The sequence below is a fragment of the Bos indicus genome, chromosome 15 (genome assembly GCF_029378745.1).
Source record: "Bos indicus isolate NIAB-ARS_2022 breed Sahiwal x Tharparkar chromosome 15, NIAB-ARS_B.indTharparkar_mat_pri_1.0, whole genome shotgun sequence".
Classification (NCBI taxonomy): domain Eukaryota; kingdom Metazoa; phylum Chordata; class Mammalia; order Artiodactyla; family Bovidae; genus Bos; species Bos indicus.
The window spans coordinates 22406740-22423140 of record NC_091774.1 but is presented as its reverse complement, the minus strand read 5'-3'; the positions used below and the strand labels follow the sequence as shown (position 1 = coordinate 22423140).

Sequence of the window (16401 nt, the reverse complement as noted above, 5' to 3'; positions counted from 1 at the left end):
GACAGGAAACCAATATTTATTGAGTATCTACAATTTGCCTAGAATCTCATATGCATTCTCTAAATTAATCCTCACAACAGTCTCATAAAGTTGGTTTCCTTGTTTTACAAGACAGAATGTAAGTTCAAAGAAATCAGTCACTTTGTCCAAGTTCACATAGCTAGAGAAGAAATGAGTCTATTTTAAACATACTCTAAGACCTGCCCATTAATGTGATCTTCAGTATATCACTTGATGCTAAGTATATAAAACAAATAATAAGTGGAATAAATATCTACTGGGCTTCCCAGCTGGCTCAGCGCTAAAGAATCTGCCTACCAAGCCCAAGACCAGGGTTTGATCCCTGGGTCGGGTAGATCCCCTGGAGAAGGAAATGGCATCCCACTCCACTATTCTGGCCTGGGAAATGCCATGGACAGAGAAGCCTGGCGGGCTACAGTCCAAGGGGTCACAAAGGAGTCAGGACATGACTTAGCAACTAAACAACAGCAAACACCCATTAAATGAGAGAAGCCATCATCTTCCACATACTAAAAGCCAACTTTATACAGCACGCCAGAATAAACTTATCTCCTTTAGGTATGTTCAAACTGGACACAAAGAGATATTTAGTTGAACAAAAAAGGCTCATTATTTTGTAGCTGCAGCACATGCAGAGGAGGGGCCATAGTAACAGGCAAAGCCCAAGTCAGCACAATAGTTACGTTTTTGTTTTCAGAATTACAGTGGGCTTAAAAAAATTCAAAACCTATGAGGGATCTAGAGCTTGTGAGAAGAGACTGGTTAAGGAAACAGAAGGAAGAAAGATTCTGAAAAGTACACATGAGCTCTGACGAGTTACATAATCATGGTGAAGACAAGATGGAGAGGGAGCCGAGGTCGTCTCTGGACACGTTTCTCAGGTCTTCTGCACAAAAACAACACTCCTGAGCGCCTTGAGGAAATGACAAAGTTCAGCTAAGCCAAAGTACAATGTCTGCAGACCAAGCTGCCGGCTCCAGCCAACCCGCAAGCTCGGAGTCTCTCAAACACGTCCGTACCTTTGGAGTGTCAACACACTCTTCCTCCATGAACGCTGCCTCTGCCTGACAGCCAGACGTGGGAAACGCGAAGGCGTCCACGGTGGATGCCTGTGGGAGGAGGGCAGATCGCATCGCTCGCACGCTGGGTGAATGCACGGTCACCGGGAGCCCCACAGTCTGTGCCTGTAAATAGGGCAAGAATGGAAAGTTCGGGAACATTAATCCTCTCTCTATATACATAAATGTACAAATCCCTTGAAATACGACAATTCTTCCTGGTGCAATGAAAGGATAAACACTGATTTGTTGGAAACTCCAGAAAATGTGTGATGAAGTATGTACAGGTATAGGTATCCATCTGAAGCAGCCTCTGCCACCATTCTGAGACAGGTCGTACAGAAGTTCACTCCTGTTCCCACGGCGAGGTGCATAACTTTCACAGATATGACAAGAAAGCTAGTCTTTTCAAGGAAGGTAAGGATGTTCTTTTTTTTTTTCCAATTCAACAAACATGGATCATCCGTATCCTTAAATATATTACTCCAGAAAGAGACAAAGAAGCATAGAACAGTCCCAGTCTCAGGGAGCAGGAGCTCAAAATGGAACCAGAGATAGATACGCACACAACCAACTGTCACACAAAGTACACTGCAATAAGGGCTATCTACCTGCATCTTTTTTTTTTTTTTGGTGGGGTATGGGGTGAGATGGTACATATTTCTTGGCAAGGATGTGTGTGAAGAGGAAGAAGAGAGAAGCAGCAGCTACTTGGCCGGGGCAGGAATTTCCTTCTCTGAAGGAGACTGCAGACTGAACACAGCCTGCTTGTCCAGCAGAAACAGAGATGCTTACTGCTGAGCAAGTTATGTTCATGAAGTCAGCCGGCTCTAGAAAGTCCATTCTCCATGTCTCCTCCATTAAACCCTCTAAGTAAACAAGTATTACAAACTCTTCCTTTGAAAAATCATTTAAAGAAGATTTTCCTTAATGGTATGGAATGACTGGGAAGATGACACTGTTGGGTAATCCTTTCCTCCCCATCTCTTTAAAACTGGCAGAATAATTTCTTAGATCTCTTTTGAACATAACAGACATTGCAAAACATAGGAAGGAACAATCATCACACTGGTTTCTAAAAGGCAGAGGAACGGCCTATATTTTTTTCTGCCATTATCGCTTCAGGAGATACAGGATGGTGAAAATGAAAAGGAACAGAATGGTATGATGCTAGCTTTTCCTTTCCCAAGACCTGGGTTTGATTTCTGGCTCCATCACTTACTAATTGTGTGAACTTAATCAGTTACCTAAACTCTTTTAATCTTATTTTCTTCACCTCCTAAAAAGGGCATAATATCTACTACACAGTGAAGTTAGGATTGTAACAGGCAACGTGTAAAGTCCTTCACTCAGTAATGTTGATTCCTCCTTCCTCCTCCTTTCTGAAGTCTTAGAATGATGACACAATTTAATACAGGAATCAGACTGCAAAATGAATATACACTTCTGTTCTCAGATACTACCTAATGGTTCTCAGTTAAAATTTCAGACTGATGGTTTTCAATAAAGCAGGGTATGTTAGAAATATACTTTATCCTTGACTATACTTTGAATATAGAGTATGCTTTATATTCCAATGTTAACATCATTAGATATACTGCATGAAATAAAGAATAAAATATAGCAATAGTAAAGTGTTGGTATTATACGGATGCTAAAAAAAAAGAAAGAAAATGCACTATATACATAAAGATAAAGAAATAGCTTTTCTTCTACCACTGCTCCTCAGGTCACTTTTGAAACTAAATATTCCGCCCCCCCACCCCCCGCCCCTTTCCAGCATTACTCATTTAAATTAACTGTTTTAGCTACAATGTAAAAATTAAACTTCCTAATAAAGTCTATTTGATATATTCTCCCTGCTCTTATCATTGTCTTTTCAATCAAAGGATAAAGCTAAACTTTTGATTTCTGTTTCCTAAATTTACTTGACTGCTCCTTATTAGGGCAAAGCATTACCTAGAGACGCTGCGCTGGAAATGAGAACCCAACATGACAACTAGGGTCGGGTGTGCTTCCCACTTCCTTCCTCTTATTAGCTGTGACTTTTTAAATGGCAGGATTGTGCTGGGCCAGATCAAGCATAGCACGTTTCTTGGCAACTTTCACATCCAACCTGGACTACAACAGCTTACCGTGAACTTGGTAAAGACAGAGACATAAGACATTTTATTGTGACAATCACTTCATAGGAAATACAATGACAGATTTAGAGGTCTGCTTTTTAGGATTCTTAGAATCATGGAATTAAATAAATCTTTTTGGTACAAGTTACAGTATAAGTATTCAAACAGCATGCCCAACACTAAGAAGTGAACTAAATAATATGTTGTTATAATAAATAGATGGTTGACTAATATCCCAAACAAGCAGATATTACCCGTTTCTTCAAGAGTGGCCATAAACACGACTGGCACATGAAAAGATGCTTGACATCATTCATTATTAGAGAAATGCAAATGAAAACTACAAAGAGATACCACCTCATAGTGGTCAGAACTGGCTGTCATTAAAAAGTCTTCTCTGGTGGCTCAGACAGTAAAGAATCTGCCTGCAATGCAGGAGAGCAGGGTTTGATCCCTGGATCAGGAAGATCCCTTGGAGAAGGAAATGGCAACCCACTCCAGTATTCTTGCCTGCAAATCCCATGGACAGAGGGGCCTGGTGGGCTACAGTCCATAACGTTGCAGAGTTGGACACGACCGAGCGACTAACACAAACAAAAAGTCTACAAATAAATGCTGGAGAGAGTGCAGAGAAAAAGGACTCATCATATACTATTGGTGGGAGAGTAAGCTGGTGCAGCCACGATGGAAAAGTGTGGAAGTTCCTCAGAAAACTAAACACAGTATTACCATGCTGCTACTGCTGCTGCTAAGTCGCTTCAGTCGTGTCCGACTCTGTGTGACCCCATAGACGGCAGCCCACCAGGCTCCCCCGTCCCTGGGATTCTCCAGGCAAGAACACTGGAGTGGGTTGCCATTTTCTTCTCCAATGCATGAAAGTGAAAAGTGAAACTGAAGTCGCTCAGTCATGTCCGACTCCTAGTGACCCCATGGACTGCATCTATGGGATTTTCCAGGCAAGAGTACTGGAGTGGGGTGCCATGGCCTTCTCCTAGTATTACCATATGATCCCACAATCTCACTTCTGGGTGTATATCCAAAAAAGAAAAAAAACAAACTAGTAATTCAAAAAGATACACACACCTCTATGTTCACAGCAGCACCACATACAACAGCCAAGACATGGAGACAATCTAAATGTTCACTGACAGACAAATGGATAAAGAAGATGTGGTACATACACACAGTGGAATACTACTCAGCCATAAAAAGAGTGAAATAATGCCATGTGCAGCAACGTGGATGCAACTGGAGATGATCACGATAAAGTGAAGTGAGCTAGAAAGAGGAAGAAAACACCATGTGATATCCTTACACGTGGAATCTAAGACATGGCACACATGAAGCCACCGAGGAAACGGAGAGAGGCTCACGGACGCACAGAACAGACTTGCGGTTATTGTGGGAGAGGGGTTTGCAGGAGGGGTGGACTGGGAGTCTGCAGACAGCAGATGCAAACTTACATTCAGAATGGATAAACAACAAGGGAACTGGGTTCAATATCCTAGGATAAACCACAGTGGAAAGGAATATATGTGTATAACTGAGTCACTTTTCTGTATAGCAGAAATTAACACAACACTGTAAATCAATTATACTTTAATAAAACATTTTAAAAAAGAGTGGTCATAAATAATAACCACGTCCACTAACTGCAATAACTTTTTAGATCACATATTTATTAACTGGAATCTCTTCTTCTGATTTTATGCTTTCCAGCACCATTAAAATGAAAATGCTTTTTCCTATGGGAAAAAATCTTTAGTGCTCCTGAAGGACAGCTGAAAACCTAGTAGAGAGAATTCACAATAAAAAGGCAACCAGTCCATTCTGAAGGAGATCAGCCCTGGGATTTCTTTGGAAGGAATGATGCTAAAGTTGAAACTCCAGTACTTTGGCCACCTCATGCGAAGAGTTGACTCATTGGAAAAGACTCTGATGCTGGGAGGGATTGGGGGCAGGAGGAGAAGGGGACGACAGAGGATGAGATGGCTGGACTGCATCACTGACTCAATGGACGTGAGTCTGAGTGAACTCTGGGAGTTGGTGATGGACAGGGAGGCCTGGCGTGCTATGATTCATGGGGCCGTAAAGAGTCGGACACGACTGAGCAACTGATCTGATCTGACAGTCAATTAGATGTCATGTTTCCTGCATACTATGTGGCAAATATAAGAACTCTCAATCCATCTAAGATGGGAATCTCACTGTTTTCTAAGTAGTAATCATGGGCTATTTATCACTACACCATAAATTCCCAGAGAATTGTTTTCTGGGCACCTATGAAACCGGGAGGGCTGGCACTGTCTGGCACATAAGTGTTCTATCTGAACTGAACCGCTGGAATCAATTAACCAATTTCATCTTTGTAGGAAACTTGTGAAGTAAGTAGGTACTGCTGTTTCCATTCTATAGTTAAGGACACTGGGGCTCAGAGATGCTGACTTGCTGACGTCACTCAGCTCAGTATGGAGCCCAAGCTCTGCCTGACTGCACTGCTCATGTGACCTCTGCATGGGATCCTGTGACCTCCCTGGTTCCTATCGCTCCATCAAGTAATACGTGATCTGCCACTTCTTTAAAAAGAGAGCAGAACATCAAAGAATTCAAGGGGATAGGCTCTATTAAAACTTAAAGCATATTTATATTCACAAAAACAGAGAAATCTATTTTTTAACAAGTTCAACAATAAACATGAGAACCCCAGTCTCATAGGAAAGGGAGAACTTCAACCCAGTGCCTGCTGCTCAGCACTCAGACGGGACTCATACTCTTTAGATACATTTCAAGTCACAGGAAATAGCTTTCTATGATAATTTAGGTCAATGTATACAATGAAAAGAACTCATGGGGTGCTCTTTAATAAAAAGTAATTATCAAATAGAAGAAGCTATGCTAATACATCTGAACCTCAAGCCAAATGAAATACAACTTGAGATCTAAGGAACTTGCATCAAATTTAACTGTGAAAAGGAAATCATGTGCAATAACAGACGTGTGTGCTTGGAGGGATCGTTTATGTAACCCTCACTTGTGTAACATCTCAGAAGAACAGAGGCCTGGGAGGGCAGCTGCTCAGTGTGGGGCTTCCCTGCTTCTTATTTTTCTGCTGCAGCGTTTTCAAGAGGGAAGGGTCACCTCCATTTCCCTTTTGCTGCCCCAAATTTGGAATTCTCATTTTGTCACCCCCTCTATCTTGAAAGCAATACTGCTCCACTTTGAAGGATTACAAGTGCTCAGAGATACTTCAACCCAAATATCTGGAACTTTGGCGATACATTATTTTACTCACGTTAGTCTCAATATTCACATTATTTGAGATATTGAAGTATGTATAAGAAAGCATATCATTTGCCTATTAAAATCAAGAAGATTTCAATTTCCTTGGGTTTCTTTTTCACATACTCTGGAGAAGTCAATGAAAGATTCTATTATAATTCTATAAATTTTGCAGGACTGCCAAACAAGAAATACAAAGTGAAACCTCTTTTGTTCTTACTCCCACTTTAAATACGGTACTCACAGAAGTAGATGGAAATCCTGAAAGATCGTGTGAATGATCTGTACAGGCTATCTCCCAGTTCTCCTTAGCGCCAGCCTCTCTCTGGGGACTCAGGTCCATTCTTCCCCATCAGCTGAGTCGCCACCACTATGACTCCCTCAGCCTTGGGCTCAACGATGGAGCCGCCTCTCCTTGTCCCTTCCTCCCCAACATTATTTATTACTTATCACTGATTATTTATTACTATATGCTGAACAATTATTTACTAATGTAAATGTCCCAGCATCTTATAATTATTCCCATTTTAAAGCTTGAGAAACTGAGGCACAGAAAGACCTCAGGTAACTTTTTTAAGGTGCACAGTAGGAGATGGCAGAATCTGGGATGTGCTCCAGAGCCCATCATGCTGGGCTGCCTCTCCAGACCAGGGCTGAGTTCAGCCAGGGCCCACCTGGGACAGCTCCTTACGCGTGCCCTTCCTGCCTACTTCCACTGGCACCATGTTAGTTTGGTCGTCAGTATTTCTCATCAACTATAATCATCTAATAGCACTCGCCAAATTTCTTCTCTCCCCTATCCAGTCTGTCCTTCACAATGTTAGCAGATTGCTTAGCTTAAAGTACAATATAATTTTATCACTTTTTTTGCTTAATAGTCTTCAGCAGTTCCTCATTTCTTCCTGAATTATTAGTAAACCGAAGCTGAAGCACCAATACTTTGGCCACCTGATGAGAAGAGCCAACTCATTAGAAAACACCCTGATGCTGGGAAAGATTGAGGGCAGGAGGAGAAGGGGACGGCAGAGGATGAGATGGCTGGATGGCATCACCGAGTCAACAGACGTGAGTTTGAGCAAGCTCTGGGAGATGGTGAAGGACAAGGAAGCCTGGAGTGCTGCAGTCCACGGGGTCGCAGAGAGTTGGACACAACTGAGTGACTGAACAACAACTCTGTCCTTTACCTTGGCATTCAATCCCTTCACAGCATGGCTTCAACTTAACCACTCCGACTCTTTCATTTCCCTATTCTTCAGTTCAAGTGAATTAACTGGAACAAGTCTATACTGGCCCACTTGAGTACTTCTGGTCACACTGCTTCTGTCTACGTGTGATGCCTCTAGCTGCTGCCTCTCCTGAACAGCTGTGAGGCTCTATCTTAAATGCCATCTCTCCCACAAAGCCTTGCCCGATCAGATGTATCTCTCTCCCCTTTGCCCTTTTTCTAAAAAACGTTCTATGACACATCTACACAAGTTCAAAATGATGACATTCATAGCATCTTCTAAATTTTGCCTTTTCATTATTTTTGAAGGATTGCTATTCATGATGTTGTCTTATTTTGCTTCTATAATGTAATGACTCTGAGGGCACATTTATACATCCTGAGGGCACGTTTTATACATCTTCTTCCCTGTAGTGCCTAATAAGTGAACCTTTCACAGTAAATCTGCAATAAAAATTTATTAAATGAAATTGAATGTACAGATTAGTTACATTAATTCTCAACATAAATGAATGATTTAAAAAAAAGAGAGAAGCCTCTTAAAGAAAAAAAAAACTGTCTGAAATAAAATTAAACCCTTACAAATAGGAAGATGGTAAAGTTTTTGAGAGCCTAGTAAACGACAGACAGAAACTTTACCGAGAAACAAGGTGTAGAGGATGAAATCCTAGCCCTTTGTACTACGCCACGGAAAACGTGTCAAACGTCTGAACAGGCACACGCACTGATAAGACTATTGGCTAATAGGGCGTTACCTTGGCAACTGTTTGTTCAGCGATGGTGCTAGGCCGACGCTGGCGGGCATCAAGTCTCTGCTCCACAGGAAAACTGCTCCTGTGTGATTTCAGGCGCTCCACCAACAAGTAATAAATGGCAGCAAAGTGGTTATAGCTCTTGTTCTGCAAAGCCTGCAAGAGAAAACAAGTGCCAAAGGCGGAGAACCATAAAAACCAATTCAGTGATTTACACCTTTCTAAAAAAGAGGGAAAAGCACAACACTATAAATCAACTAATCTTCAATAAAATGAAAACCCTAAGGGAATATATGTACACCTATGGCTGATTCATGTTGAGGTTTGACAGAAAACAGCAAATTTCTGTAAAGCAATTATCCAATAAAAAAATAAATTAAAAAACAGAATGCAAGGAGTCTGGCTAAAATAAGTAAATAAATAAATAAAAAAGGGAGGGAAGAGATCATGTGTTCTTAAAAACAACAACAACAACAAAAAAAAGAGTAACAAGCAAAGTCTGCCTCAAAATGAAAGGTATTCCAGAATTCAGAAGAGAAGACAGATAACTTCATTAATTGTATAAAGGGTGATACCTCTGAATGACTTGACTGGTCCTTTTACATTAATTGGATCCATTTATTTTTCTGCATTCAGAGAAAACGCCATCACTGTCTCATGCAGCGTTCCCCAACGCTGTCACTGTGGTCCCATCTCATGGCTGTAACTAGGCTGTAAGGCTGGTTAGCAACCTGAGCCCACAGGCTCTAATTCCACAGCCTCGACACAAGCCCAAGGCACTGCCAACCCTGAGGTCAATGATTAAAGTCTTTGGGGAAATTTCTGGTGATTATTTTGGGCTGGAGAATGACGTTTGGACACTAGGTTGAGAGACGCTGTGTCTCCATTCTTAGGTAATTTTTTCCTCTTGTTTTTGCAGTCCCACCCTCGTGAAACCTTGAAAATAAAGTTGCTTCCCAATTTTTCACATCCCTAGCTGGCCAGCTCTCCAACGATGCTATTGAAAAAGAAAAACAGCGGTTCCTTTGGCTTCTAATTCCACGTGACAGGCTGCATAGGTGCTGTGCAGTGCAGCTCGTGTGCAGAGCAGCGGCAGCAAACATCACCGGCCAAGGGAACTGCGCTCACAGCTGCCGTCACGGGCAAGGACAGAGGCCTCGCTGAGCGCGTGGTGGGCAAAGGCAGGGCAGCGCGGTTTCACTTATGGCAACAGCGACGCAAAGGCAGCACGGGCCACAGTACTCTGTCTTCACCGGGGCGCATTTTACATTCTTGTTATGCTTCATTCTTAAAAATACTGTTTTTGACTGCTGTGGAGGTATTAAAACTATGTATATCCTATGAATATGCTAACTACTAAAGGACAGAAATAAAGCTGATGAGCAATTTCCCAGGTTCTTGACCTTCTCAGGTCTATGACCCATAAAACTTCCAAATCAGGAATCCACCTGTTGTTGCCTTCTGAGTTTCTTCAGCTCACATCTAAATCCCACTGGTTTTCCTAAACCTGCTGTCTTCCCTTCTTCCTTTATGTTTAGCTCTCGCCTTGTTCTGTATCTGCACACTTACATCCCATATAAACTAGCTTATTACCTATAAGAGTTTATGTTTCATCTTAGAAGAAACTTTCTACTTTTTATTTGCTAAGCTTCCATCACTGTCTTTCCTCAAACATACATAACACTTCCTTTTGAATTTTTTGGCTGATGGGGCAAAGGCAAGAATTTATATATTGATTAAAAGCACACAAAAATAGAGTGTGATGAAATGTCCAGGAAGACTAAACTGCACGCCAAGGTGCTGGTTTGGCCAGAAGACCAGGTTGACAAGTATGAGAATGAAATTTTAAGTTACTAAGTATTGATACAACAGAATCCTGAAATATCTTTAGTCAAATCTCCAATCCCTTTACCTCAATGGTTTTCTGTTGATCTATTCCAAGGCCGTGCATTAATCGCAGAACCTGCTCATTAAACTCCCCGATGGACGGCTCGTTTTCTTGCTCTTGTGGATAGAGAACAGGCCTCTGAACGGGAACTTCCACAAGCATCCACTTATGCTCCTTGATTTGCGCTATGGTCAGCCGTTTGGCCGGGTCCAGGACCAACATCCTTCGAATAAGGTGCTCACAATCTACAGAAAACACAGTGTTACGGAAGTCATGTGATTCTCCTTGCACTTTGGCGTATTTACCTGACTCGTGACTTTGTACAGTGGTGATAATCTTTGTATCCTCCACAGGGCCCACTGGAAAGCAGAAGGTCAAATGAGTAAATAAAACCTGAAAGCTATTTGTATTCGTCAAGTTCACACGATGCATGGTGACCCGTGAAATTAACCATCTCCGTGAATGAATACTTAAGAAAAACAGGAGGGTGTAGGTCTATTCAAATCTGTACTAAACGAACCTTTCTATTGAATTTCTCAATTGAAAATATCTAGACACAGACTTAGATTTCCACTAAAGAAAGAGAAAAAAAAAGTCTTTTTCCTAGAACAAGCAAATAGCAATGGATCCTTCCGGTCACTTCTGAGGCTGATATACTAAGGTTGTGTGAGGCAAGAGCCCTCCAAGGGACTGTTGCTATTCTCCATATCAGTGCAACTGAGGAAAATGTAGGTGAAACAGCAGTTACTTCTGATGACATTAGGTAAACTGTACTGCTGCAATTCTGGGCTCTTGCTTATCCTCTGAGCTGACAGCACCCTCTTTACTACCCCGAATAAGCTAACCTTCCATCACGAGTTAAGTGCCAGGCACCATGCTAAGAGCTCTACACAGATGAATTTAATTAATACCTCAACACCCCTGTTAGCAACTATTGTTACTTCCATTTTATAGAGTGAGGAAACTGAAGCACAGAAATATAACTTGCCAAGGTCAGACCGCCAGTAAGTGGTGGACTCAGGATTAAACCAGGTGGTCTGGCTCCAAAATCCACTTTCTTAAGTACTAGAACATTACTTCTGTTACTAGGAACTGCTAAGTTAAGGATGATAACCAAAATCTAAACTGAGTGAACTTAACTGCTGCCTATGCAGCAACTCAGTACAAGACTGGAAGGGATTATAGCACTTCATCTTAATTCAGTTGTTTTGCTAGTTGGTTTTAAGTTTAAATAAAAAGCTTAATTTTGTAACCTCCCACCAGAAGATATGGGAAAATCCATTTCATACTTAAGAGTGACATGGTTGTAAATCTGCATCTACAAAGTGCCTCTCAAAGGCTAAAATAAACACGTAGGACACTCACAGACGAGGGCAAACGGGAAGATTTACTGTTCTTAATCTGGGACACTTTCTGTTCCAGTTACAAGTAGGAAGGCTGGAATTTCTCTCACCTACATGGAGGGGGTTGCTTATTTCTATGACTTTTAAAGTGATTCGGTCACTTTATTTAGCACCCAAACTCTTAGAAAAAGAGAAGCCTTTCTTTAGGCATTCATTTTCAGAAAAAATTCTGTAAAGCACAATTTTAAGATAAACAGGTTGTTACCTTCTGACATGAAATATGGAATCCGGAATCTTCCTTCTAAAACTCTCTGCCTCAAAATTGGAAGAGTTGGTCCATCAAATGGTAGAGCTCCACAGACAAGAACGTAAAGAACCACTCCCATGCTCTGTGGAAGAAAATAAGGCTGTCATTTTTCTACTGAGAACTTTGAACGTGCTTTGTTTTCCTAAAATATCCTCAAGCTCTTAAAATTATACGGACTGAAAATTCCTGTTTGAATTTACTCCTGTCTCAGAAAAAAAAAAAAAGCTGGAATGCTGACTACTGCAATAAAGCATCCTATAATAAATACCAAAAGAACTAAACTTAATCATTTTGATTACTAAACTTTAAATCACTGTTGATATTAGGATGGTAACATCTTCCCCTAGAAATTCTTTCCTAGAATCTTTACGCTGACTAATTACAGGCCAGTGGACAGGAAAAGTATGAACTACTATCTATGTGTTAGGTACCAAGAGCTTCAAAATGGGCCAGCGTACCCAGTATTATCATGATAGATGCATTTAACACAGCAAAGCAAAGAAATACCCAAATATCCAGCTGTGGTCCTTCATACTGCTGCCCTTCAAAGACTTCTGGGGCTGCATAAGGGGGGCTGCCACACCACGTTGCCAGCAGTTCACCACTTTTAAAGAAATTTCCAAAACCGAAATCTAGTGGGATGGAAATAAACGTTACTTTCATCTATGCTCTCAAACTATACTGAATTTCTCATACTAATTTTATAATACGCTGTATCGACAATACCACTACTAATTCACTCTGTGAGCATGGGGTGGCATGTAACTTGTGGTGTTTCCTTAGCATTCAGCACTGCTACTGCTGCTGCTGCTAAGTCACTTCAGTCGTGTCCGACTCTGTGCGACCCCACAGATGGCAGCCCACCAGGCTCCCCCGTCCCTGGGATTCTCCAGGCAAGAACACTGGAGTGGGTTGCCATTTCCTTCTCCAATGCATGAAAGTGAAAAGTGAAAGGGAAGTCGCTCAGTCGTGTCCGACCCTCAGTGACCCCATGGACTGCAGCCTTCCAGGCTCCTCCATCCATGGGATTTTCCAGGCAGGAGTACTGGAGTGGGCATTCAGCACAATGAATAGCAAATATTAAGCATTCAATAAATATTTCTTGAATGAATGTGTTAATGAATTAAGTTTTCTTCTCAAAGAGAATGAGTGAGAAACTGGAAAAAGGACTTTAAATCATTTATTTTTAAGGCTGAAAAGAAAAATTCCACTGATAAGGACAACCAGCTTGAATTTGCTAATTTTAGAATTTCAATGACTCCATGATTAAGAGCTCTTGAGCTTATACAGTCTCTAAAGAAAGAAACAAATGAGTAAAACTCTAAGATATTTACCTAAACACAACCAAGGGACTGGCTGCTCTCATAGCCATTACTCCAAGGTAGCAAGAGAACCTTTTAAGGCAACTGAGGACAGTGTTTCCTAAGTAACAACTCTATGAAGTGTTGGCTCCCACATCCTGAATAGACAGATACTCATCTGAATAGCTCATTAACATGTGATGGCTCTGCGGCTCGACCACAGGCCACTTATCATCATTATCACTTATTTACTCATTTATGTAATGTGGTGGCATTATACTTCTCAACAGTTAATGGCCTTCCCCTTATGATATCAGTCACACCAAATCTGCAGCTTTGATATATAGCATGCACTCTGGAAGCACTGTGGCCTTCAATACACATGACAGTTACCACGGAAGACAAACGCAGTGAGCACTCTGGTGTAAATGCAAGCTTGTGCCCTTTTGCTAAGCCCTCACACAGTTCCATGTTCTCAGCCGAGGAACAAACTCCTGTTATTTTGTAAGTTACAGCCATACTCTCTTTATGCTGCAACAGACTCCTGACTGAAGGACACACCTTAGTGATAAGAACTGGCTCTCCTCTGGCCAGTGTCTGCACTGCAGGGTGAGCTTTCAGAGGTGCCCCCAGGGGGCTGAAGCAAGTCTCCTGCATCAGACTGACTGTGGGACACAGGCTGTCTTCCTGAGCCTCAAGCTCCACAGCTGTAACACAGACACATGTGTAGCCAGCAGGCTGCTGTGCAGAGCCAGTAAGTTAACAGAAACTCACACTCTACTCACACCTTGAGACTATGGCGCACTTCTCTATTTATTTTTATTTTTGGTTGTGCTGGATCTCGGATGCTTGTGCTTGGGCTTTCTCTAGTTGCAGGGAGGGGGGTCTACTCTCTGGTTGCGGTGCGTGGGTTTCTCATTGCGGTGACTTCTCTTATTGCAGAGCACAGGTTCTAGGGCGTGAGGGCTTCAGTAGCTGTCTAGTAATTAAAGTTATTTAACTTTCCTGAATCTTTCTTTCTGTACCTATAAGTGTGGAGATAATCTGCCTACCCAGATAGGATGCTATGAAGAGTAAATGAGATTAGGAACGTGAGATTCTTGATTCCTGGAGCACAGGAGATGTGAAGTGTTAGCTCCCTTCTCCTGAAGTGAAGCCATCATTACCAATGACTGCCCTTCACAGAAATGGGTCCTGAGAAAATACACTGGGAGGGTAAACAAGGTGAGGAGAGGGACTTTCCTGGTGGTCCAATGGCTAAGACTCCAGGCTCCCAGTGCAGGAGGGCCTGGGTTCAGTCCCCGGTCGGAGAACTGGATTCCGAATGATGCAACTGAAAGACTCCGTGTGCTGCAGTGAAGATGGAGGATTCCACATGCCTCAGTGAGACTTGGCACAATCAAATAAATAAGCAAACAAATAAATACTAGAAAGAAAAACAGCTAAATACTAAAAAGAAAAAAGAAGCTTAAGGGTTCAGAAGAGAAAAGATGGTGCACGTGGGCAGAGGGACGGTGTGTCTAAAGCTGGAGGAACAGTGGTGTGGCCCATCCTTGGTGTCCAGAAACGCAAGGCAATGAGAATGCCGCCCTCCATCATGTGCCTACAGTTCAGTCCTACACTTGGCTTTGCAAACTGACTGTCAGAGAGGTCTTATCTTCTCAGCTCACTCTAAACCTAACAATTCACACCCCATCACAATCCGTGTATTCATATTGACAGGTGTTTCTCATTTTCTAAAAAACTACACTCAAACCAGCCAAAGACAAGACGGTCAAATAATATCTAAAGAGGAAGATGTTAATTTCAGTCACATGGAGAAGCACAAGAAGCTCTGGGATGTGTGTTTGGAGATCCTGAAATAGGTCCAATAATTGCTGTCCTTTAAACCATAATCACAGGATGAGTTTCAGCACATGTAAGTTGAGGATACTCTCCAAATAGCATTGTAACATTTTAATGTCTCAAAGAGCCATTCTCATCCCCTTCAATCTGAAACCCTTCCCCCCATCCCGCCCCGACTCCCTTTGAGTTCTCCAAATAGCATTGTAACATTTTAATGTCTCAAAGAGCCATTCTCATCCCCTTCAATCTGAAACCCTTCCCCCCTATCCCGCCCCGACTCCCTTTGAGTTTAAGTAGAACAAACTCAAAGAGGGACTTGGCTTGGACTCCCCTCCTCACAGCACCCACACTGGACGCTTCACTGGCAGGAAGACAGAAAAACTAGGAGAGCACCAGGGCGCCTATGGTGGCCTAGACTCAACCTCGGCTGTACCCATTTGGGAAAAGAAAGCCGCCTGCTACCTTAGAAGAAGAGGAGTGCTACACCCATGTCACCTCTGTTCCTGCAGGTAGCTGAAGAAAGCGGGAACTTGAGCCTGCAGGACATTCAAAGAGGCACCGCAACACTATCAGGTGCGTCAGAATTACTATGATAGCATTTAGGTGGGTGTTGTCTATACCCTGTCAAAGCATTAAATATTTAATTTGTAATCATGCGATCTATGGGTTAAGGAAGGCTTTGCTGCTGCTGCTGCTGCTGCTAAGTCGCTTCAGTCGTGTCCGACTCTGTGCGACCCCATAGATGGCAGCCCACCAGGCTTCCCCATCCCTGGGATTCTCCAGGCAAGAACACTGGAGTGGGTTGCCATTTCCTTCTCCAATGCATGAAAGTGAAAAGTGAAAGGGAAGTTGCTCAGTTGTGTCCGACTCTTAGCGACCCCATGGACTGCAGCCTACCAGGCTCCTCCATCCATGGGATTTTCCAGGCAAGAGTACTGGAGTGGGGTGCCATTACCTTCTCCAAGGAAGGCTTTGGAGTCAGGCAAATCTTGGGTTTTCCGCTTAGCTATGTGATCTTGGGCACATTACTTGATTTCTCAGAGTCCTGGTTTCCTTACTTGCAGAATAGAGACAATGTCTATGCTCCACAAAGTGACTATGAGCAATATATAATGAGTATATGTAGATATGTACACTTAAAGTAGATAATATATAATGCTTTAGGTATGCTACTGAAACACAGCAGGTGCTCAATAAACAGTAGCCGCTGAGTAAGCTACTCAATACGAAGGAAGAATAGCAATTCTTTCTGTTTT

General features: G+C 42.3%; 1 protein-coding gene across 4 annotated transcripts in view; it reads right to left on the bottom strand.

Moving 5' to 3' along the window:
• Nucleotides 1-16401, bottom strand: part of SIK2 (salt inducible kinase 2) — a 129987-nt gene that overhangs the window by 15637 nt on the left and 97949 nt on the right. For all 4 annotated transcript variants that reach the window (XR_011570818.1, XM_019974770.2, XM_070803392.1 and 1 more), the window contains exons 5-9: nt 12507-12631; nt 11958-12081; nt 10374-10594; nt 8465-8617; nt 1041-1205 (exon numbers count right to left, since the gene is read on the bottom strand). Coding sequence is in view for 3 of the 4 variants with exons in the window: in XM_019974770.2 (XP_019830329.2) it covers nt 1041-1205; nt 8465-8617; nt 10374-10594; nt 11958-12081; nt 12507-12631 (788 nt within the window). In the remaining variant the exon portion in view is untranslated. The remainder of the gene's footprint in view (nt 1-1040; nt 1206-8464; nt 8618-10373; nt 10595-11957; nt 12082-12506; nt 12632-16401) is intronic.